Source organism: Plecotus auritus, assembly GCF_963455305.1.
Source record: "Plecotus auritus genome assembly, chromosome: 14".
Taxonomy (NCBI): Eukaryota; Metazoa; Chordata; class Mammalia; order Chiroptera; family Vespertilionidae; genus Plecotus; species Plecotus auritus.
In genome coordinates, this window is record NC_137780.1 from 14836905 (window position 1) to 14862286 (window position 25382).

General features: G+C 50.5%; 1 protein-coding gene across 2 annotated transcripts in view; it reads left to right on the top strand.

Moving 5' to 3' along the window:
- Positions 1-25382, top strand: part of KIF26B (kinesin family member 26B) — a 387325-nt gene that overhangs the window by 241733 nt on the left and 120210 nt on the right. For both annotated transcript variants that reach the window (XM_080651288.1, XM_080651289.1), the window contains one exon: positions 22818-22998. In XM_080651288.1, the coding sequence (XP_080507414.1) occupies positions 22818-22998 (181 nt within the window). The remainder of the gene's footprint in view (positions 1-22817; positions 22999-25382) is intronic.

Below are 25382 nucleotides of genomic sequence, written 5' to 3' on the forward strand. Positions count from 1 at the left end.
GTAGAGCATCGGCCTGCGGACTGAAGGGTCCCAGGTTCAATTCCCGGTCAAGGGCACGTGCCCTGGTTGTGGGCTTGATCCCCAGTAGGGGGCGTGCAGGAGGCAGCTGATCCATGATTCTCTCTCATCATTGATCTCTCCCTCTCCCTCTCCCTTCCTCTCTGGAATCAATAAAATATATATATATATTTTTAAAAAAAGACCAGGACACAGCTCAACAAGCAAGTGCTGAGTGGACACTTGGGTGAGAGAAAGGATGGAGACTGCCCGGCTCCATCACAGGCCCCGAGTGGAGATGACATGGAAGAATGTGTGAAAGGCTTTGACGAGTAGCGATACGCCGCCGTGCCTTTCGTTTTGAGTTCGTGTGAGCACAGTGCACTTTAATCCCAATGTGTCAGTGGGTTTCTTAGATACTAAGGTTCATAAACTTTAGGGAAACAAAACGATATTCTTTTCTCGCACTGTCCTGGCGGGATGGGGCCGTTGTTTGTCACAGAAGCAGGACAGGTTTTGTTGGACCCGGGACTCTGATGTTTGAAACCCTGAGAGCAGCAAGACTTTTCCTTCCGAAGAAAGAGAGAAGACTGAAGGCAGGGCCTGGGAGGGTCTCTCTGCGACTTCCCTTTGCCCCCTGGTGAGCGAGTGACAGCCCATCCCGCCGGGGGTGGGAAGGAGCTGGGTGCCCAAGGAGAGGTGAGCCCTGGCCCATTAGGCTCAGTGGATAGAGCGTTGGCCTGCGGACTGAAGGGTCCCAGGTTCAATTCCCGGTGAAGAGCGTGTGCCCGGGTTGCAGGCTTGGTCCCCAACGCGGGGCGTGCAGGAGGCAGCCGATCCATGATTCTCTCCTCATTGATGTCTCTATCTCTCTCTCCCTCTCCGTTTCTCTCTGAAATCAATAGAACTATATTTTAAAGAAATAAAAAATAAATAAAAGCAGCGGTGGGGAGAGAGGAGGTGCTGGGTCCGGACCACACGTGCGGCCCCCTTTCTGGGCTTCACGGTGGAGGCGGCCCATCCAGGGAGAGCGGGGACCTCGGGCCTGGCCAGCCGGGTTGGGTTCCAGCCTGCGCTTGGGTCTTCGCTGCGCTCCTCCCGCCTTCGCTCGGGCGCGATGCTGGAGTCTGGCTTCGGGTGATCAGGCTCTTCTTGGCGTTAGGTCTGTTTTTCCTTCAGAAAATGTCCTTGGCGGGAGAAAAAGAAAAAGGCGTGTTTCACAGCAATAGTCATTCCCAACGGCCAGTCCTGATGCCGAGCCCCCAGATGGCCTGCGGGCAACCGCGGTCACGGCCACGTGCTTTGTGATGGGCCGCTCTGTGGGGATGCGTGTGAACACGGTGCACGTGTGTGGGAAAGCCCAGCGCAGCGCCATGGCCACCAGAGCGGCTACATGGTGCCTCTACTGTTCACCCTCCAGCCCCGCCCTGGGCTCCTTCCTCGCTCTCCTCTGACCCTCGATGTCTCCACTAATGAGCCCCCTGCTGCATGCTGGGGGCGGGGCGGGTGGGAGTAATGAGCCCACGGCCTGCGCGCCCCCGTTGGCTGCTCCGAAGGGGGTTGAGGAATCCCGAGCAGCCACAGATCGGAGCTGTCGGCTCATCGATATGCGAGCTCCTTGCTAGGTAATGAGCTCCCTGACAGCCGAGCTGTCATTCGCACGTTCTCGACGGCTGAACACGAAGTTCCCGTTGCCAGACTGTCCCTGGACACTGGGGCCTCGAGCCGGAGTGAGTGGGGAGGGGCGGGCTGGTCGCTCTGACGGTGCTGGCCGCTCTCCAGGCTGCGGCCCTCACCCTCACCCCCGGCAGGGGCTGTCTCTCCTGGCATTTTGATTCCTCCGTGTAGGTGACATTTTTACAGGATGGCACTCGGAATAGGACAGGAGTTGAATATATAAATGGAGAAGGGAAAAGTAGCTGCTAGCATTTAGCTTTTGGCCACAGTGCCTAAATCTGTACAAGTTTCAATCTCTATTGTGTCATGTTTAAAACTCTATCAGGCGCTTAATAACAGTCATTTCAGTGGTTTACTATACATCTAACTTTAAAGGCCTGCAGGTGGAAGTTAGGGCAGGAAGCAGATATTTGGGACACAAACGTTTATGGAACACCTTATACGTGACAGGCACTTTGTACAGTGAATCCAGGAGAGGAGTGATTAAAACACAATCCTACTGTAATGCACGCTGGCGGGGAGGGGGTCGCATGCCGGAAGCTCGGTCTAGAAGGATGAACAGGAAGGTACTGGGAGGGAGAATGGCCTAGGCCAGTGGTCGGCAAACTCATTAGCCAACAGAGCCAAATATCAACAGTACAACGATTGAAATTTCTTTTGAGAGCCAAATTTTTTAAACTTGAACTTCTTCTAACACCACTTCTTCAAAATAGACTCGCCCAGGCCGTGGTATTTTGTGGAAGAGCCACACTCAAGGGGCCAAAGAACCGCATGTGGCTCACGAGCCGCAGTTTGCCGACCACGGGCCTAGGGGAGCTGGCACAAGTCTCTGTTTATGCAGAGAAGCAAGAACGTGTAGGGCATCATGCAATTCTATGCCTATTGCATGTGCATTAAAACAAAATACTTCTCCAGATTCTCAAAATAGGCAATGGTTAATAAAAGAGATCTCATAGATTAGGATGGTATGATGGTGATGATCAATTGTATCAGATAAGAGTCAACGTTATGTCACATTTTCACGCTGATTAGAAGCGGTGGCTCCTGGGTCAGGCATAGGAAAGGATGTAGGAATGGACCCCGCCTGTGTTGAGAGCCTTGGTTCTGTGACTGAATGGGTGGGTGTCTTATTCTACTTGTTCACTCGTCTTAACTGAATATCCATTCCTACAAATCACTGCTCGAAGAGAGGGATCAGACTATTGAGTCCTAAGAACTTGATTTCACTTGAAAATTCAGAAGGAATCGGAAACTGTCTACAGTAAAAGCCCAGGACTGAGTAATTCAGTCTTTTTACAGTTGTAATGAATATCTACCTACTCGTCAGCATTCTGTTAACTTTATTAAGGTGCGCACCCCAAGTTCATGATAGTGGGAAAAAGTACTGACGAGCTTTCTAAAACACGCAGGGAGGGTGAAATCAATGTTTTGGATGCTTTTATTAGTAAGTCACAGCGTCACGTTGCTTAGAAAAGCTATAGCATTGTAGAGCTGGGGGAGTCGTCAGGGCTCATATATTTCGATGACTTTTTCACGTCTCCGGAGAAGGGCATTCTGGGTGTGGGAACTGTGCAGACGTCTGAGAGCAGAGTTGGTGGGAACTCCCACACTTTGACACACTCCTTGGATTCCATCTGGGCATCCAAGTCTTTTCATTCAACAAATGTTCTTAAAGACGTTACAACACGCAGGCTAAGTATTTATATGAGATACTGCTGTGCCCTCCAGGAGCTCACAGTTCCGTGAGGAGGTGAGACATGCGGTAACGAATGTAAATGGAAAGTTATTTTTGAAATGAAAGTTCAGAAATGGAAAATAGTTTCCAAGCAAAATGGATGACTACGCCTGAAATAGAGAATTGGCTGCCTTAACTCGGACTTTGATACCCATATTTGTTTTATGTAAGAAATTTTGAGTCTCCAACAAGAGCAAAAAATTTGGTGAAATTAAGTGTTTTTTTTTTATTTTTTTATTTTTTATTTTTTATTTTTTTTTAAAATATATTTTATTGATATTTTACAGAGAGGAAGGGAGAGGGATAGAGAGCTAGAAACATCGATGAGAGAGAAACATCGATCAGCTGCCTCCTGCACACCTCCCACTGGGGATGTGCCCGCAACCAAGGTACATGCCCTTGACCGGAATCGAACCCGGGACCCTTCAGTCCGCAGGCCGACGCTCTATCCACTGAGCCAAACCGGTTTCGGCTGAAATTAAGTGTTTTGACTTAACCCCCCGTTTTTATTCTGGGGGAAAGCAGAGCAGGGTGACATTGAGTTGTTGAATTGTCATTCTAATAAGAAAGTGTTGTTCAAGCACAAGAACATAATTGATTTAATTACCTTGAAAATATCATTTTGAAAAAATATTTTTTAAAAATTGAGTATTCAGCCCTAACCGGTTTGGCTCAGTGGATAGAGCGTCGGCCTGCGGACTGAAGGGTCCCGGGTTCGATTCCGGTCAAGGGCATGTACCTTGGTTGCGGGCACATCCCCAGTGGGAGGTGTGCAGGAGGCAGCTGATCGATGTTTCTCTCTCATCGATGTTTCTAACTCCCTATCCCTCTCCCTCGCCGTTCCTCTCTGTAAAAAATCAATAAAACATATATTTTACCAAAAATATTTGAGGATTCATTAGGGAATAACACAGGTAAGCAGTGTCTAAAGGCAGGCCTCCCATCCCAGCTGCCCCAGGGGAAAGCCCAGGAACGTGGACGTGGAGCCCCCTCTGGAGGAGAGAGAGAGCCCTCCCTGCCAGCCGGGCAGCAAATGGCTTCTCCCCTAAAGGTCAGACATGGGGAAAGGACCGTCTAATCAAATTGACTTTTGGATTTAACCTTATAAAGCAGAAATCCACAGCCTTTACCTCAGGAGAACCCGGGGAGGATGTTTGCTTCATTAGGCAACTTCAGAACATCCCTCCCTGGAAGGCTCGGCAAAGCAAATGTTGGATGCAGACGAATAGCGACATGGAAAAATAATGACAACGAAGACAATAATTATATTTGTTTTATGAGCACAGCCTGCACAGCCCCATGCCACAAAATCTTCTGTGGAGTGTCATCATTTAAGAAGCCAACGAACTTTAACAACAAACAGAGAAATCTGTTTATTCCTTCGCTCATTCTACAAGTGTTTACTGAGCACCTACTGTGTACCAGGCACCGTGCAAAACGAAAGCGCTCGCTCTTATCGGCAAGGCTGCCACTGGAGAGGTGTTAGTAAGCATCAGCTCTGACCACCGCGTTCCCTTAAGGGGCGCTGTGGCGTGAGTGAGTGTGGGCAGGGACGCAGGGACACGGGTGCATCTGGGAACCCTCAGGAGACTAGACTATGGCACGCCCTTTAGAAAGCAACGCACAGTCTGATTTTAGCCCTCCGACAAAATGAAAGCTAGTCACCTTCCCCAGGGGTGATGAAGAACTTGCTACTATAACTTGACAGGCTGGTTTTGGAAGGTATTTAGAAACGTGCATATATCTAATCTGCCCCAAAGGATAGCCCTGCAGGACGTCTGGGTGGAGGAATCTTAAGCTAAAAGCCACCACATAGAGCGGTGACGGTCAACATTTCTCACCCACGGCACACGTAAACTGATGACTGATTCTGCAGCACACCAAAAAATGTATTTTTTGCAAATCTGACATAAAAAAATAGGCATAATTTTGATTCATTCACACTGGACGGCTATTGTTGTGTAGGCTGTTGTCATTTTTATGTTTGTCAGTCTAAGGGCAAAGAGGTCAGTGCCCCTGACTAAATAGCTTTAAAAATTCTTGAGGCACACTGGTGGGAAATCGCGGACCTAGTCCAATGTTTCCAGACTCTTCTATCGATGGGAAGCGTGTGAGGATCGCAGGGCTGGCCCATCAGGAAGACAAGCAGCCAGAGTTACTTTTCCGTGTCAGTGGTTTGGAGCCCACTGCTCATCCGACCAGCCCTGCTTATTCCGTCAGTACTGGCTGCGGACAGGTGGCTGGGAACACAGTCATGGGGAAGGCAGGCTGGCTCCTGACTGTGGGGCTCTCGATGCTGCGAGGAAGACAATCTGACGTGTCACTTTATTGACCATTTCAAAGTCATGATGAGCTTATTCATTTTAAGCCAACGGACACTTCATTCTGTCGATTTTCTGGGTCTTAGTTGCATTTAACACTGTCGCCCACTCACCCCATCTTGCCCCTCACTCTCTGGTGCTCCTTTTCAGTCTCCTTGGCTTCCTTCTCTGTTTCTGTCCCCCGGGAGATGTTGAGGTTCCACATGTTCTTTCCGGGGTCACTTTCTGTTACGTTTCTGCTCTGGACCTCCGGGGCCACGGCACCCCTCCTCAGAGCCTCAGTGGCCATCTTCGTGTGAAGACTCTCCAGTCTGCCCACCTACCCCAGGCAGTCCTCACACTGCAAATGCTCCAAACCAAGTTTTATGTCTTCAAAAGAAGTGGGTTTTTCTATGGAGTCAGAGGCGTTTTACAAAAAGTGAAAGATCCTATTTCGGACCCATTTCTTGGTAATTAGGAGGCACGTCTGTGCATCTTCAAATGCAGCACCCACTGAGTCTTTGCGTTGGTTGTTGTTAGTAATTTGTTTGACAGAATAGGAGGAAAGCACAGAAATTTAGAGATAAAGTGTAGCCCCTCTCAATGGAATATCATTTGTAAAGACAAAATGTCTCTGAAATTTTCATAGAAATCAGTGCGAAATAAGATTTAATTTAAAAAATCTCAAATCAGAAGCAATTCGTAGAAGCATACTCGTGTGAGTGTGAGGATCCACACGAGGAGAAGGCGATGGATTGGGTTTGATTGATCATGTGACGTGAATTGCGTCCTGTCCACGGGCACAGCTGGTTGGCACCCTCACCAGGAAGCAGGACTTCCTTCTCGCACAGTCTGTTCCCAGGAGCCCTGCTGGTACATATAAATGTTATTTTCCTTCTAATAAATAATATCAGACCTGGGAAATTTTAATAAAAAATTTTAAAAATATATATTGTTATTGATTTCAGAAAGGAAGGAGAGGGAGAGAGAGATAGAAACATCAGTGATTCATTGACCAGCTGCCTCCTGGGGCTCGAGCCTGTAGCCCCATCATGTGCCCTGACTGGGAATTGAACCGTGACCTCGTGGTTCATAGGTCAACGCTCAACCACTGAGCCATGCCGGCTGGGCCAGATCTGCGAATTTTATTCTTAGCCAAGGGTTCAGAGTCAGAGAACTAGTTATAAGTACCAAGGTGTATTAGTCAAGTTGAGATAATACTCTAAACTAGTAGTTGGCAAACTCATTAGTCAACAGAGCGGCAAATTGCGGCTCGTGAGCCGCATGTGGCTCGCAAGCCGCAGTTTGCTGACCACTGCTCTAAACCCACATGGCTACTTAAAATACTATAACCATGCTCTCGATTCTGTGCATATGGGTCTCATTTAACTCAGGATCCTAATAAGTCAGAGTAGCCACAGCATAAAATTCTGTTTAACTTACTGTAGATTTCAACTACTGAAAAGAACACGCCCCTAGAAGAAACAGTAGCGAAGCGTGCAGTTCCACTGGCTCTAGCATCGGAACAGAGTTAGCCAGGAAGTCGGAACCGTCTTCACTCGATTTGGATAAATCTCTCTGTTGCCTACACTTTCTCTCAGAATAATTAGCTTTCTGTAGAGCTGTGTTTCATCGTTTCAAACACACTTATTAATTAACTACAAGACAAAAAAGTAACCATGAAGGATGTAATAAAGACACTAGTTGAGAGAGATGAATTACTTGAGGGGAATCCACTGAGTTATCTGCTTATTTTTAATTTGCTTATTCTTCCTGCCTTCTCCCTCCCTCCCCAGACCACACACACACACACACACACACACGCACACACACTCACTCATGCACAGCCCCAAGCAACTTAGCCATAGCATTAGAGAGAAAATCATTGTAAGAAAGGGAATAGGAAGGGCGGAGGGAGTCCATCTTCGTGCCCAGGTTCATGTCCTGTCACTGGTGGCTGTCCCTATCCCATGCGACTTCAGAGCATACCCGCCCTGCACCTGCAGAAATAGGCAACGAAGCAGGTCATTTCAACAAAAAGTCAGTTTCAGGTCTTTGTTAGCAACAGGAGTTGGCCCTGGAGTCTCCACAGGCCACGATTCCTGTGGGTTCTACTTCCTTTCACAAGTGATTTTGCTGGAAAATCAATCGCTCATCTGTCTGCTTCACGAGACCACTTCTCTACCGAAAACAAAAGCTGCCTTCTTTCCTCTGCTTCGGGGCTTCTGAACCTGACCGTGAGCCATGTACTTGGCCGCAGAGTACACTCGCCATGGTTTCCGCCATCTGCGTAGGCCCCATCCCAGGTGACCTGGCAGGGCAGTGGGAGGGAAAGGAGCTGTGAGCTCCTGCCTCTGTCCCGCTCTTGGGGCTGCTGTGGGCCGCAGTCTAGCATACTGTCTGGGCCTGGGTCCTCCAGCCCTGCCGCAGGGGGGCAGGCACCCCAGCCACCGCTGTGACTGGTCCCTGCAATGCAGAGACCCCATGCAAAGTGCTGTTCTTTGAAACAGCTTAATTATTTCTTCAGATTTCCATTGTAGTAGATAATTTGTTCAACAAGAAGAGAGTTTGATATGAAAGGGCAAAGAAGAAAAAACTTCCTTTAGCAAGTGAAACCAATGGTTGTATTCAGTTTTAATTAACCAGGAAGCCCCAAACCCCAGAGCCTGCCACCCCACATTGATGATTAATTAGCGTTGCTCTGGAAGAGCTAGAGGCATGGCGCAGGGCGGTCGGGAGCGTGGCGCTGTCTTCCCTGCCAGCGCTGTCCATCCCTAACTCCACACCTTGGTGGCCACGTGCTGCCTCGGGCCACAGCTCCCATCCGAAGTGTGGGGTTTCACGTCGTTTCAAATGATCAACAGAGGAGAAGAGTGAGAATGAAATGCCATTTCTCGTAAAAGACATTAAAAGTGAACAACGCAATTGCTTTCCAGTTTTCAGTGCTTTTCAAGATGATTTTCTACCAAAGAGCTAAGGAAGATAAGTATTAAGGAAAACTCCTAAGGAATGAGTGGTCACCCTTGGCCTTTAAATGGGCCATCCGTTTATGGTAGGTCATGCGGGTTCCTATTTTTTACATTACATTAGCATATATATATATATATATATATATATATGAATGATTTAACTAGAAACTACTGAAGTTAGCATCTAAAAGGCAGCATGATGTAATGAAAAGAACATTAAGATTCATTAAATTCTTGAAATCGAATTATCTAGAATATGCTTATTCCTTGAAGGAATCTTAATCTTAGTTGGATCACCCTTGAACTCTAGAGGTTTATATATATGTATATTATGGACAGTGGGTTCTCAGCAGAAAAATCAGGCACTGCTGGCCCACAGAAATGGGCTTTCATGGTGTAGGATTGTCTCTTTCTCTGTCTATATTTACGAGCAGCTGAACTAGCTGTGCTGTGGTTACGTGGTTTCGTCAATTCCATTTCATAAGACTGGACAGTTCTCATGTACTCATGTTTGTGAAAGATACCAGTAATGGCAATGAACTCACATCGCACGTGTCTAGTCTGGGGTGGATTTTTAAACATATGTTCACCTTTACCTAGGTTTGGCGTTGTAGGTATTCACAATTCTGTTAATTTTTTGTTGTTGTTAATCCTCACCTGAGAATATTTTTCCACTGATTATTAGAGAGCGTGGAAGGGAGGAGGATAGACAGGAAGAGAGAAACATCAATGTGAGAGAGACACATCCATTGGTTGTCTCCTGCACGTGCCCCGACCAGGGTTGGGGATTAAACCTCCAACCGAGATACGTGCCCTTGACCGGAATTGAACCCCGGGCCCTTAAGTCCGAGGGGCTACGCTCTATCCGTGGACCAAACCGGCAAGGCCTCTGTTAATTTCTGTGTTGAGCCCAGTTGGCCAGGGCATGGCTCCAGAGGAGGTTAAGCTGCCCAGTTTCCCTGGTACCGAGCAGGCGCGGCTGGGCAGACCCGGCCGGGCCATCAAGATCCGCAGATGGCGAGCATCTGGTCAGAGGGAGGGATGACTGGCAAGGCCAGTTAGCGCAGGAAAGAGAGCCTGGGGACCTTCGTGCAAACAGGAAGGAAGCCAGCAAGGTGTGTCCAGGCTGGAAGACCCAGACCCAGGGCTTGGCCCCGGCTGCACAGCAGGGATAAGAGCAGGGGAGGAACTGGGGTGCAGCTGGGTTGTCACACCCAGTGCATGACCGCTGGCACCAGGTCAGACTGCAGGCCAGGCTGTGCCCCTCCTGGCATTGCCCAGGGCATCTTAGTCAACACACTTCAAGCAGAATGCCCTGGAGAGCCCTCAGCCTCGTGCGTTTCCTATGCTTTTTCCTCCCTGATGGTTCAGTTCTTTCTCATGAGTGTGTCCAGGGAGTGGGAGCGCATGCCTCCAGGACCCCAGGGAGTAAGGAAGGGGGCCTCTGAGGAATACTGACTCGGCCGTAAGGACAAAGCCGATCGCCTTGGAGTCACGAGTTCAAGTGCATGCCACATGGCTCAAAGGCAATTTCCGCGTTGTGGTGTGTTCCCTTCCCTTTCCCAGCACGTGAATGAGGATATGAGTGGGTTAGTGCATCTCCCAGCGACCTTGAACGAGTTGGGGTGCTCGCTCCTAAACTAAGAGAGGTGCTGACGCTCAAGCAAGTTGAGGGCACTGCTGAGGCCACCACATCTCAGAAACGAAGCCCCCCGGCTTCGGGGGTGTCTGCCTCTAGGTCGTGGCCCAGAATGCGATGTCTTAGCAGCGCTTGGGGCTGACTTCCTGGGTTTGCCGAGCACACAGACACAGAGAAGTGTAATGAGAAAGGCCGCCCGTCCGCAGGCTGCCCATCGAGTGTGGCACCGAGTCATCACATTCTGGGTGAAATTAAGGTCATTAGAGCAGAGGTTCCCAACCTTCTCTTGGGGCCCCGGACTCAGCCCCCTGCAGATGGCATCTCGGCTGCTAGTGAAGGCGCTCTGTCAGGGTCCCTGTGACATAGAAGGCACCAAGGTCAGCCACAGTGTCTGGCGTCCTGCTGCCTGAGGCCTGAGGGCAGCAGAGTTGGGGACAGCAGAATCCAAATCCCAGTGACCTGGGAGAGCTTACCTGAGCTCAGAGAAGCTGTGGCATCGAAGAGACAAGAGCGTGCACACCGGCCAGAAGCGCAGGCAGCAGGCACGTCCCTTTGAGCTTCGGAGGCAAAGGGCCTGGGCAAGGCGTGCATCCTGCCATCCCAGTGATAGAAACATCCCGGTGTTTCTAAAACCCAGCAATAACAAATCCACGCACTGTACTTCTGCCTGGCCTTCCACACCAACGGCAAATCCTTCCATTAGACCCTTATATAGGGCATTTGACAACGTTTCTATTTTCATCCGAGGAGCCGGACTCAGCAAGCATTTCATAGGCACCAGGCTTTACGCAGAGGAGAAGGTTTGCCTTTGAATAGCTTTTGTAAAAATAATAATAATAATAATAATTTCTGAATGGGCTCCCTTTTCTCCCATGATTCTCCCCTGAGTCATATTTTCATTTACCCGAAATATTGTCACTCTGCCTATGGAAAAATCCAGACACACATGGATTCGCAACATCCACCAACAGTGTGGTTTTCAAATACTGCTTAAAAAATTTTGTTTTAAGTTAAGCATAGTTGGTATACAATGTTAGATTGGTTCTGTTGGTTCCAGGCGACAATGTGGTGGTTTGACATTTTTATACCCGACAGTGTGATCACCGCACCGACTCTAATGACCATTGTCACCGTGCGAACTCCCCACAATGCTGCTAACTGCATTTCCCCTCTCCCTTTTCCTTTCGTGCCTTTGGGCCCGAGTGAGTGCTGTGCTCCCGGACATCACAGCTCAGGAAGAGCTTTCAGCTCTAACATGACGGGAAGCTCTTTAGCGGGTGCTGGGCCTCCGGCTGGGGGCTGCAGCCTTCTCCCAGCTTCTCTCCATCTCTGCTGTGGTGGAGCCCGCATAGTTACCAGGGGCTGTTGGTGGCGTGGATCCTTCTTACCTGAGCAATTTAGGGGGAGACTGTCGAACCCAGAGCAATTGCTGGGTGACTCAGGGATGACTTTAGGGATGTGGCTAGCCTGTGGATTACATAGTTCTTTTGTGCGTCCAGTAAATATTGGTTGATTGCCTCCTAAGCAGCTTCCTGCATTCTGCAGGTGCGGGAGAGGCACGGGGTGGGGCCTAGCCATGTGCTGTGGCTGTGGTTGTGGTTGGATGGTTATCGCCACACAAGGACTCGCTCTGGGTTGGGGTTATAGAAACAGAGAAGCCATTTCCCTGTAATTTGCCTTTCTCATCCTCATTCTGGGCATGACCTAGCTCACTCAGCTGAGACATTTTTCCCCTGTGATATGGAGCTATGTTGCTAAGCAACTAGATCAGTAATTGGTAAATGCTTATATATGATTTGATTTGAGTTACATATAAAAATATGTAACTGCTTTTTTTGTCTTTATTACTAGGCAAGTGATTATCATTTGGTTTTATTTTGCCCAAATAAAATAAAATAACCACTTTCATTTAGCAAATTGCATAATAGCACGATGCACTGGAAGGACCCTGGCTCTAGAAGGCAGAAGACTTAAATCCTAATCTCAGGTCTGAGAAGCACTGGTCCTGTGACCATGGATGAACTCAGGGAACGACGGAGCCTTCGTTTTAAAAATCTGTCATTTGCAGTCCAAACACCTCCTCTGCTCACCTCGCAGGACCGAGTGAGGATGGACGTCACCATGTGTGGAAAATGCGTTAGAAAGAGTAAAACATGCCAAGGTCTAAGCATGACCGACAGCTGCAGGCTACTCCCTCTCGGGACGTGGCATGTGTGGGTGTAGATCCAAAGTGGATCCATGAATCGCCGAGCGAGCGTATTCTATGCCATCAACAAGGCACACAGCCAGGGGCAGGTCCGGGAGCCACAGACGAAAGGAAACACATAGTATTGACCTTCAGCGAGTTAACAATGCAGTGACGGAGGCCATGCTAATAACCACAGAAGGAAAGACCACATAGCAGAGCAGCATCTCACTATGTGTTAAATCGCAAGGCATATACTCGAGGCCAGTGGCCGTGAGGTTTCAGGGTAACGGCTGGTGGTCCCTGAAGGAGTCCGTGAGGGCAACGTGCACAAGCCCTTGAAGAATGGGCTCACTTTTGAGAGAAAAATAAAGGGAAATTTGGAGCCATCATCATTACGGGTTAATGTTAGGCATCGAGTTGCAAAAATCAATCCATTTTCTAATTGCAGCAGTGCCTGGCTATGGCCTTGCCACAGTACTGTTTGAGGTTGCCGGCCGGCCCTGTTTGCCTTCTAGCAGTAAACATTTTATTTGAAGTCATGTCATGAATTATTTCCTGCACTAATGAAATGGGTCATTTACATAAAAATCAGGGGAAAAAACCCAAGACCCATATGCTTTGGGTCTCTGGGGACATGGAAATGACCTTGGTGACAGCCAATTAGAAAATGGAAAGGTGACGAGGATGCCCTTATTCCTGTTTGGAGAGTTTCCAAAAGGCTACGGTGCTTCGTGGCGGAGCCAGGATACTGTGACATAGCGCTGAGTCAAGATGGAGCTGGGCTGGCGTGTCTTCTTTACGTGTAGACGGACATCTTCCCTGTTTGCAGAAGCAGCTCTGCCCCAGACCACCGCCGCTTGTCACGTGGCCTCCTCCTTCACCGGCTGTTGTATCTCCCTCTACCCCGTGTCGCTGACCCCGCGGATTCCCGGAGCTGCTGTGATCTGTCACGTCATTGCCCATCATCAGGTCGTCTCAGTCCTCAGAGCATGGAAATGCCTTCTGATGGCACGGAGGCCGCGGAGCCCGTGGCGGCCCAGCCATCGTCACATTCAATCGCAGCCTGGATTGCCTTTTCCGTGCTGACGGTGGAGATTTCTGCCTCCGGGGTCAGGACCCTTTCTCTGCGGCCGATGCGGCTGCTCTGGGGCAGATTTTCAGTTGCTATCTCTCCAATCAATCGCCTGGTCCAATCGAGGAGCGCTTGAATGACCTCTTAATTTTTATAAAGCGTTCCCCACCTCTCAGAGCATCCCACACTGGAACCCTCCCCCCCCCCTGCCCTCTACCCCTCCCCCTCCCCCGGGAAAGATGAAATGCGCTCAGGATGTCATTAGCAACACATAGGGCCTTAGAATTTTTCAAAGGAAAGCAAATCCTTTAAGAAATGCCTGTGCCGCCTGCTATTCCTGCCTGTTGCCTACGGAAAGTTCTGTTCCTCGGGAAACTGATCATTCTTAGATGATCAATAGGTCCATATTTTAGGAATCCCTGACACTAAGGTGGGGAGACCCCAATTTACTTCTCATGAGATGCACGTAGGCTGAAGGGCTTTCCGCTGAAACATTTCACAATTCCGAAAATCCAAGGTCAAGTAGTCTGTCACAGAAATGCCGAAAAATGTAAAAGTCAGAAAATCTCTAAGTTCTCCTCCCATCTACATAGAGACCTAAGACATTTCCCCACCTAAACCAATGAAATTCAACAGATAATTGTTTACCTGATTTGTGTTTTTAGATGTGGGTGGATCCAGACAGGGAGAAAAAAGTCACCCTCCCATGGGAAGGTGGTGTCTGAATTCACGTGCCATCACGTTGATGTGTTAGGGTGGCTGTCTCCTGGGGGAGATGAGGAAGGCATGGAGACAGAGGGGTAGAACCCGGAGGGGAGAATCGAGTTCAGTAGGTTTTAATTCTTGCCAGGTTCACACCACTGCTCTTCTCCTCGCTGCTTGATCATGCTTAGCATGGCGCCGACTTTTCATCGGTGTTCAGTAAATATTTCATCCTGCTAGAGCAGTGGTCGGCAAACTGCGGCTCACAAGCCACATGCAGCTCGTGAGCCGCGGTTTGCCGCTCTGTTGACTAATGAGTTTGCCGACCACTGTGCTAGAGGAACGACCTTGTTTTTCCTGAAATAAGGCGCAGGGAATGAAATGAAGCTCAGGGGTGTCTAAAGATGTATGCCGCGATGAATAGCTTTAGGAAAAATGTGATACTACCCGTGCTAGGAATGAGACAAGTAAATATTGCTTATAATGGCTTTTGAGATTAATTTTTTCTTGTTTGAAATCTTGTAAAACAACCACTCATTTGTTTTTTCTCCCTATCAACAAAGAACTTGTGAGGCATTAATTACACAAAATACACCTCTAGTCATAATGTCTCTACCTTTTCAATTCTTTCCTGACTGCTTCTCCTTTATGCCACTGAATAATACAATTATACCTGAGTGATTTCCCGACCTTCACCTTCTCCTGTCTGCGTGGCTGAGGTGCTACATAAAGAGAACAGAAGCTGCTGACTTCCAAGAAATTGGAACATATGAAATAGAGATCCAACAGCTGGTTATGATGATGTCAAAATTAAAATAAATGTTCCTACAGATTATATAGATGGCTATAAAATGTGACTTATTAATTTCTAAATTGTGGAATTCTCCTGATACATAACGGTTAAAATATTTTTAAAAATTTTTCAGTTGCAGTGGGCATGCAATATCATATCAGTTTCAGTATACAACATAGTGATTACACAAGAAAATGATTTTTAAATGTAATGTCAACATAAACTCCTCTATTACTATTTTCCTGCATGGAGGCCAACAGAGGCTTCCCTAAATGGAATAGAAATTCCAGGATCCTTGCAGAATCTCGGCATTGGAAGAGATTTTGGAATCGTCTGATTTTCCAAATGCGTGCTCACTTATCCTCATATTCCATGTAATGGGTTTTTAGCCACTACTTGGAAACATCTCGTGACAGAAGGCTCACTATTTCATGAAGCAGATCCATTGCTAATGGTTTGTCCACGTTTACCAAGATGCCCCTTACACTTAACCTTACATTTCACCTGCTATTTTGCTCCCTGTATAGAGACTTTAGCGTGCATTATGAGGCGCACAGACCTAGATTCATTCTGGGACCCACTACTTAGTATATACCTTCGAAGTGCTACCTATTAAGTTCTTCCTGTATACTAACCACTTTATATGCACTCACTTAATTTTCATAAAAAGTCTGTAAAAGTGGGTTCTATTTTTGCTGTATCTTGCCATGCAGACATTGAGGCTTGCTGGTAATATTTGTGATAATGATAATGCTGATAGTATTCTTGAATGCCAGCTATGTGCCAGGGGCTGCGCTAGGTCCTTTATATACATTACAAACATTACCAGAATTTGAGTGACTTGCCTATTATCTGCCTCGTATCTGAAAAAGTTGCATGTTCAAAATCAGGTCAGATATGAAAAGGACTCTGAGTTTAACTCTTTAAGCCTCATTTCTTTGTCTGGTGAATGGGAGTACTATTATCTTCCTCACACGGTTTCCTGAAATTAAGAAAGTTGGCCTAGGAAATTAACAAGAATTCTTGCTTGAAAAATACTTCCTGTCACATATCATTTATTCACATCTTTAAAAACTCTCTTCCTTCCCCCTTTTCCAGGTTTACATTCCCCAGGCTACATATCCCTAGATCCTTCAGTCTTGAGTCATTCATTCAACAAATATGTCTGAACTCTGTCCTATCAGAACTTACATTCTAGTCAGGAAACAGCCACTAAACAGCACACATGATAACTAAATAGTCATCCTATATAATAAAAGCCTAATATGCAATTCGACCGAACCTTTGGAATGACGGGCAGAACAACTGGTCGCTATGACACACACTGACCACCAGGGGCCAGACGCTCAACGCAGGAGCTGTCCCCAGTCTGCAGGCTCCAGGCCAGCCAAGATGGGCGCCAGCGGGGGCCCCGGATCGCCCCACTGGTTGCCCCACAGAGAGAGGCAACCGGCGGCAGCGGCAGGGGCTGAGGCCAGTGAATGGGTGGCGCCAGGCTGGCCAAGGTGGGTGCCATTGGGGGCCCCCCAATCACCCTGCCAGTTGCCCCACAGATCGGCCCTGATTGCTGGCCAGGACTAGGGACCCTACCCATGCACGAATTTTGTGCAACGGTCCTCTATTATGTGAGAAGATAATCCGTGCCATGGTGGTGAGGAGGGGTGGGTAAGGCAAGCAGGACAGGTAAAATCAGGACATTGGGAGTGGGTGGTGTATCATTTACTCTGGCTATGTAACCAGTGACCCCTAAATGAAGATGGCATCTGGAATCATCTAGAAGCTCATTTACTCATCTGTCAGGTGGTTGACCCTGGTGGCCAACTGGAGGCCTCATGTCTTCTCCATGTTGGCTTTTCCATGTGGCATGAGCTTCTCCCCACATAGATGCTGGGATCCCAGGGTGAGACACCCAGGTAGAAGCCATATTACCTTTTATGACCTAACCCCGGAGGCTATGTAGCATCATTCCCATCATTCTGTTGGTAAAGGCAGTTTCAAAGTTCCACTTGGGTTCAAGGGGAAGGAAAATGAACCCTACCTCCCGCTGGAGAAGGGTCCGTGTTGCATCACGGGAAGAATACGTGGGATGGAATACATCGTGGCACAGCCATCTGGGAAAAGCCGTCTACCCTGGCAGGTAGGGTGGGTTCATTGATCAAGGTAACATTTGAGCAATGATTAAAGGAGGTAAGAGAGCGATCCATATGCCTCTGTCTGTGTGGGGCAGAGCCTAGGCAAAGGGCCTGAGGTGGGAGTGTACCGTGTGCTGGGAGCCTTTGGGGGCCAGGGTGGCTGGATTAGAGCGATCAAAGAAGAGAAGAGCAGGAAAGGTGGTCTGAGAGATAGGAAGGAGGATCTGTGGGAGGCCTTACAGGCCTTTGTAAGTACTTTGGCTTTTATATGAGACTAGATACCCGGTGCATGAATCGTACATAGGGGGAGGGCCGTGGGAGGTTGCCTCTACCCACCTGGGAAAGGGGCTGTGTCTGCTACCATCCACCCCCGGTTCCCCATCCTAGCCCAGGGCCCGAAGGCCCCGGCGGGGTCAGGAGAGGAGGCGATGGTCACTGGGCCAGGCGTGGAAGGAATGGATGCAGTACACCACCGCTGCTGTAGGTGACTTGCCACCACACAGTTCCCCGCCTCCCCCCTCCTCCTTTCCCTGCTGCCACACTGCCACTGCAGCAAGCGGGCAGCCCCCGAGGAAGGGAGAGGATGGGAGCGAGACGAACCCTTGTGTGGAGGGCTGACTTCCAATAGATCGCAGCGAGGAAGCTGCTCCGCTACATAGGAAACCCGACCCCGAAGCAGGTCTCTATGAATGGTTTAGCACCTGGGGCAATGGGGACAGGCCCGCCGGGGGGAGGGGCCATGGGAGGTTGGCTGTGGGAACACACTGACCACCAGGGGGCAGCTCCTGCATTGACCTTCTGCCCCCTGGTGGTCAGTGCACATCGTGGCAGCTGGTCGACCGGTCATTCCGGTCATTCGGTCATAATGGTTGCTTAGGCTTTTATATATGTGTATAGATGAGAAGCAAAGTGGAGGGTCTTTAGCAGTTATGTTTTAAAAGGATCACTCTGGCGCCCTAGCTGCTTTGGCTCAGTGGATAGAGTGTCAACCTGTGCTGGGGATAGAGCAGGGGTTATATAATTACTAATCAAACCCTACTGAAGGGTCCCGGGTTTGATTCTAGTCAAGGGCACATGCCTGGGTTACAGGCTTGATCCCCAGTAGGGGGCATGCAAGAGGCTGCTGATCAATGATTCTCTCTCATTATTGATGTTTCTATCTCTCTCTCCCTCTCCCTTCCTCTCTGAAAGCAATAATATATATCCTATCTAATAAAAGAGTAATATGCAAATTGACCGTACCTCTGCTACACCCACAAGCCACACCCACCAGCCAATCAGGAGCAAGTATGCAAATTAACCCAACCAAGATGGCTGCAGCCAGAGAGTGAGCAGGAGGCTTGGGTTTCCCCGGCAATGGAGGAAGCCAAGCTTCCCGCACACCCTGGCTGGCCATGGACTCCACTCAAGGCTACAAAGTTTCAATTATAGAAGATAAATAAATCCCAACAAAAATGGCAGCAGCCACGGAGCGAGCAGCAGGATTGGGTTTCCCCGGCGATGGAGGAAGCCAAGCTTTCCGCCCGCCCTGGCCTGCCCTAGCCTCTGCTCAAGGCTACAAAGTTTCAATTATAGAAGATAAATAAATCCCAGATACCAGGGCCTCCTCTTGGGTCACCGGGGGGTGTGGCTGGCCTGCAAACCACCACAGGCCCCTCACCCAGGCTGCCCCAAGGGAACCCCCACCCTGATCCGGGACACCCTTCAGGGCAAACCAGCCGGTCCCCACCCGTGCACCAGGCCTCTATCCTATCTAATAAAAGAGTAATATGCAAATTGACCATCACTCCAACACACAAGATGGCTGCCCCCATGTGGTCAAAGATCCTGCCCCCATGTGGACACAAGATGGCTGCCATGAGATGGCCAGCAGGGGAGGGCAGTTGGGAGGGACCAGGCCTGCAGGGGAGGGCAGTTAGGGGTGACCAGGACGGCAGAGGAGGGAAGTTGGGGGGGACCAGGCCTGCAGGGAAGGGCAGTTGGAGGGGACCCAGGCCTTCAGGAGAGAGCAGTTGGGGGGGACCAGTCCTGCAGGGGAGGGCAGTTAGGGGTGACCAGGCTGGCAGGGGAGGGCAGTTAGGGGCAATCGGGCTGGCAGGGGAGCAGTTAGGCATCAATCAGGCTGGCAGGGGAGTGGTTAGAGGGTGATCAGGCTGGCAGGCAGAAGCAGTTAGGGGCAATCAGGAAGGCAGGCAGGCAAGCCATTGGGAGCCAGCAGTCCTGGGTTGTTAGAGGGATGTCCGATTAAACGGGCAGTCGGACATCCCTCAAGGGGTCCCAGATTGGAGAGAGTGCAGGCTGGGCTGAGAGACGCCCCCCGCCTCCCCCCGTGCATGAATTTCGTGCACCGGGCCGCTAGTGTGTGTGTGTGTGTGTGTGTGTGTGTGTGTGTGTGTGTGTGTGTGTGTATTTTTTTAAAGGGTCACTTTGGCTACTGGGTAGAGAATAGATGGGGTGGTGGGGAGGTGACAGAACAAGGAAGGCTACTGTAGTCATCCAGGCAAGAGGGGTTAGGGGCTCAGACCAACATGGTGGCCATAAAGGTGGTGGAGGTGGCTGGGTCACGGGTCTGTTTTGAAGCTAGAGCCAACACAAGTTCCTGATGCACTGGATGTGGGGTGCCAGGGAGAGGGGGAGGGATCACAGAATTTCTGGGCCATTTTCTGAAACAGGGGAGGTGGAGGGCACACAGCTTTGCAGGAACTGATCAGAAATTCGGTTTTAGAGATGAAAGTTTGAGATGTCTCTTAGTTATCCAAGTGGAATTGCTGAAGAGGTAGTTGAACAAATAAGCATAGAGTTCCAGAGAGAGGTCTAAGCTGGAAACAAAAAGTCGGGCATCATAGGTATGATGATGTCATTAAGATTGTGATCCCAGAAGAAAACAATGAGAGACTGGGTGTAGCAGGGACGGGACAAGGACTGAGCCCTGGGGCACACAGAGCTGAGGGCTGGGAGGAGGAGAGGAAACCGCGAAGGAAGGACCTAAGAAAGCAAGTGGGTCGGGAGGAGGGACGCACTCAGTGCTCGGAGAGGCGCGTGAGGTGGGGCTGAGGCCATCGCACCCAGAAGCCCCGAGGGTCGTTGACAGTCCCAACAAGGGCAGCGTCAGAGGAGCAGTGGGTCGGTCACCTCATTGGAATGAGCTTATAGCGAATGGGAGGAGAGCGGGAGAGGCAAGTGTACACACGTTCCATGAGTTTCGTTGCAAAGATGAGCAGGAAACAGCAGGAGCTGCCTAGGGAAGAAGAATCAAGAGGAGGATTTGTGTTTCAGCTTTGACGATGGGAGAAATAACAGCACACTGTGCCACTGGAGATGATCTAGTATAGAGTGAAAGTTTACATTGTGAGAGAGAAGAGAGGAGGAGGGGAGGGGAGAGGAACCCTGGTGTTATGTCCTTGGGTATGTCCTTCATATGCTTCAATTTCAAGGATCCTCACCTTCCCCTTCGGCAGGAAGTGTGGGCACGGGTGGGAGAGATAAGAAAAAGGAAAACAGCAGCAGGCCCTTCTAAGTTGCCTTTCAATAGCATGTTCTTCTCCTCCCTTCTCCTCTCTGTCCCCCCATTTGCATTGGGAACCCCAGCTGGTGGGGGAGTGGGAACCACAACAACCGCCTGGTCCTTTTGCCACTGGACCAAAGGACCCTAGTGTGAATGGAGAAACAGCTCCTGCCAGTTGTAGATCACCGTCTCCCCTTCCTCCTGACTCTCCAAGACACAGCAGCCGGGCTGGCAGGCGGGGAGGGGTCGCTGAGCGCAGGACTGGGTGTCAGGACAGCATGACGCGGACACGCACGTCCATCCGCACGAGTCACTGTTGGTTCAGGAGAGAATCTCAGAGGATGAAAGCTGCCACGCAGCCCCGACGCGTCCCTGACCAGCTCTGCCCGCCTGTGACTGTGGCGGGAGGGTGGCAATGAGGTCACGAAAAGAAACGATTCCAAGTTTTTCTCTCCGCCGACTGGCACGAGGACTTCTGCGGAAGCCTTCCCGCGCCCTTCGTTTTCAGGTCCTTCCACCGTGTGCCCCCAGAGTTCCCTGCGTCCGGGATTGGGACTGTGGGGTGTCATCCCATCAAGACCTGTTACTCCTCCCACATCCCATCGCTCTCTCTTTCACTCTGTGAACCCGATTTTCAGTTTCATGGCTCAGAAAACTAAGCTATGAAATAGTAATTCTTCGCTGTGTCTGTGCAGCGGCAGTTCTGTAGCTCAGGGGACGGATCAGTCCAAAGCATAACTACTACCCTGGCTGGTTTTGGTTCAGTTATAGAACATCAGCCCGTGGACTGAAGGTCCCGGGTTCGATCCCGGTCAAGGGCATTTACCTCAGTTGCAGGCTCAATCCCCAGGCCTGGTTGTGGTGCGTGCAGGAGGCCACCAACCGATGTTACTCTCTCTCCGTCTCTCCCCCTCCCTTCCACTCTCTCTCAAAATCAGTGGAAAAGATATTCTGGGGTGAGGATGAACAGTAGAAGAAAGGCATGATAATTACTGACACAAAAGCAAAACTGACTTTCCCAGATCGCCCCAAAGGGGAGGCCGGGGAGGGAGAGGGAAGGCGCAGACAATGCTGTTTTATCTGTTCGATCCGCCGCCGTCGCGACCTGCGGTCACCACTGGGAACACGGGTGGTGATCAGGTTTTGATCCGCAGAATGAAGTCCTGGCCGTCCATTTGCGTAAGCAGCAGCTCACCATGTTGAATGACATTTGATAAGGAAATCGGAATTCTTGGAACAGGAGTCTGAAAACACTGAGACTTAACCCAGAAACGAGTATATGGTAGCCCGTGAGATGCCTGAGCCTGAGCCTGTTCCCTGGTTTTCTCCCTCTTCCCTGTGCTAAGACCATGGTGCGTTAACGGACACGGAACATTTGAACGAGGGAAGGTGTGGTGGAAAGAACCAGTGTTGTCGGTGACGTGGGCACCTTGCCCCCACCCTCCCGGCCCCTCGGTGCCCCCTCTCGGGCTCCCACCCGCTCACCCTCCCGCGTGCCCGTGGGTCGCATTCTGTACGGAGAGACCACCCTGCACAAGCAGCCTGTTGCCAGGCCGCAGCCCCACCCCGGCCCTGCACACCCGGCCGCATTCATTCCGATTTGCTGTTCCGTTTCTAAAAGCAGCTGGATGTATTTCCCCACTGCCCCGGGGGCGTGTGTTCTTCTCCCACAGGCACGTACATGGCCGGCCTGGCTTTTACAAGGCGTCGGAACTTCTACATCAGGCGTAAGGCCTCTCCCCTGGAGTTTATGCTGGAGACGTTATGGCATGGTTAACCTGATAGGTACTGTTTACCCCTAAAGACGGCCAGCCTATTCCTGCTGAAGCCGCGTGTCTGTGGGTAACAGACAGTCCTTTGTAAATCTCCATCTCAGAACCCGGCACTTTTACGGCCCTTTGCTGCCGTGGAAATGATTGGGGAGCTCGTTAAGCCGACTCCGCTGTAGTTCAGGGTGGCTGCGGAGCACATGGAGGAAGGAGAGAGAACGATGGAGCTTCGACAAGAACGAGGAGGTTCTTTAAGGGCGAGAAAAGGAAGTCACGTGGCATATCTGTGACGGGACCCGCCTTGCCCCTTACTGTTCACTTTCTGCATTTTCCCTGCAGAGCTGCCCAGAAGTTGAACCTGTCTTCTAAGAAGAAGAAACACCGACCTTCGACTTCCGTGGCCGAGCCCCCGCTCTTCGGCACCAGCTTCAGCGGAATCCTGCAGACCTCCCCGCCCCCCGCCCCGCCCTGCCTGCTGCGGGCCGTCAGCAAGGTGAAGGACACGCCAGGCCTGGGCAAGGTAGGCACCCCCGCCGTCTCCACTGGCTCAGGGTGTGGGGCTCTGTACGGGGGGAAGGAGAAAACCAGGTCTCCGGTTTATTTATTTAAAAAAGGAGGTGAGCCCGACTGACATGGCTCAGTGGTTGACCATCATCCTAGGAACCAGGAGGTCAGGGTTCCATTGCCGGTCAGGGCACATGCCCAGGTGCAGGCTGGATCCCCAGTGCGGGGCGTGCAGGAGGCAGCCAGTCCATGATTCTCTTTCATCATTGATGTTTCTCTCTCTCTCTCTCCCTCTTCCTGCCTCTCTGGGGGAAAAAAAAGAAAAGGAAAAAAGGAGGAGGCAGGGAGAAAAGGAGACAAAATGGAATTCATTGGAAGTCCAGTAGAATTTTCTTTGGTCACATGTACTAACAGTAAATTCAGACATTCCAATTACTGGAGATCTGATTTGGTTTTGGCACAAAAAGAGGGGTTTCCCTTGTTGGGCAGAATTGTCACCCTTGAAAGAAAAGACACGAAAGACGGCGGGCGGAGGCAGGAGGCCGCGGCAGACACAGCTCGGGAACGAGACGTCAGGCTGTTTCGTAGATGCAGGGACACGCTCATTGTCTTCTCCTCCTCGGAGAAGTCACAGCTCCGCTCTGGGCCTGACTCCTGGTGGGTTCCTGGGGAGCGACCTCAGCTGTCCTGTTCCAGCTCAGAAACACCGTTTTGAATTGTGGCAGAGACTTAGAAAGAGGTGCAGCAGCACTGTTTCGAGGTGTTGCTCAGCTGCCTTTGGGATAACGGTTTTTCAGTGTCATCTTTACGCTCTCTCGTCTGATAAACGTCTGGGTGAAGCAACTGTGGTTTAGTCGTCAGTTGGTAAAGAAGCCGAGACGGGCAGAAACCTTAGCGAGAGAATGAGGCGGCTGTGTCACTTCTCGGCTTCCCGCAGGCTCGGCGAGTCAGTGCCAGGTCCCGGGAGGCACCGGCTGCGTTTGAAACTTGCAGGTCTGGCTGAAGGGAGCTGCGGCCGCGTATTTCGGTCACTGAGGCTCTTTCCCCTGGGCCCTCAGACATGGTTGTCCCAGGTTCATGGTCGTCAGTGGCCTCAGCCATGAGGCAGTCCTTCTGGGGTTCACCTGGGGCCCTCTGCCCGCTCCCTTCATGCTGTTCTCCTTTTTCCGTTTCTCCCTTCTCTTCCCATGGGCCCCACCCCCAGTTTCACCACCCCATCGGGAAGGCGCATTAACTTGCTATGTCACCTTTCCAACAGGGTCTCAATTTTAAGCTCACGTTGAAGAGATTACGCTAATGGATGGCTCCAGGGCCTTCTGTCCGCACCTTCCCCCATCCCTAACCCCCCCTCCCCTCCCTGGGATTCTAACAAGGGGATCAGGGTGCTGAGCCCGGGGCTGAGCCAGCAGGCTGAGTGTGGCAACAGGACGAGGACCAGCACTTGCCCCAAAGTGCTGGGAGGGCACTGGTCCAATCTGATTGCACGACGTCCCACAGGCAGTGACCGGACACAAGTATAATTACTAGTAAGATCAGCAGGTATGAATCCAGGCACATGTGCAATGAATAAGACAACCGTCCGTAAACTACCGCTTACCAGTCATACAGTTGTTGTTTTATAATGGAAGCCCTTACCCCTCTCGCTCATTTGCAATCGTGTTCTTTGAGTGGGAGAGAAAGGGGTGATGTTTCCGGCAGGGGAGGCAGGCAGCCCTGGGTTTGTCCAGGGCAGTGTGTCAGGGATGGGGTCATCAGGCTGGGGGCACAGAGGAGGTGGGAGGGGTGACTTCTGTCTGACCAGTGGCCATGTGGCAGCCGTCCTGATGAGCATGGGCGAGGGGCGGGCACTGGGGGAAGGAAGTGGCAGTGGAGGGTGTGTGCCCTCGGAAGACCGTAGTACTGATCATACCCGTGTTACTTGTGTGTGTGATTGAAACAGGAGGCCAGTAAGCGCACCGCCACCCTGCCTCCCGCACAGACTGCCTGCTCCTCCTGGCGCTGGAAGGCCTGCCCTCTCCCTTAGAGGTGCCCATTCCCCAGACTCATGCTCTCCCTCCCCAGACCTCACCGTAATCAGGAAGTGAGACTTACCCGTTCTCTTCACCCATCAATTCCCGTCAATGTATCTCTGGTGCATACTTTACATATTAATATCTTAAGGAAATACCATGGAGTTTAATATAGAACATAAGTAGTTGATGCTATATATACCTGAATAATAAAAGACTAATATGCAAATGGTTGTCACACCATGACGCCGTAACAACTGATCAGCAGGGTCCTGAGGCTGTGTGGCACCAGGCCAGGCAGGGACATGAGGCAGCGTCCCTGCCCAGTGGGGCTTGATGGGGGTGGGGCCAGCTGGGTCTTGGTTTCGCCCAATGGGGGTGGGGCTGGCCA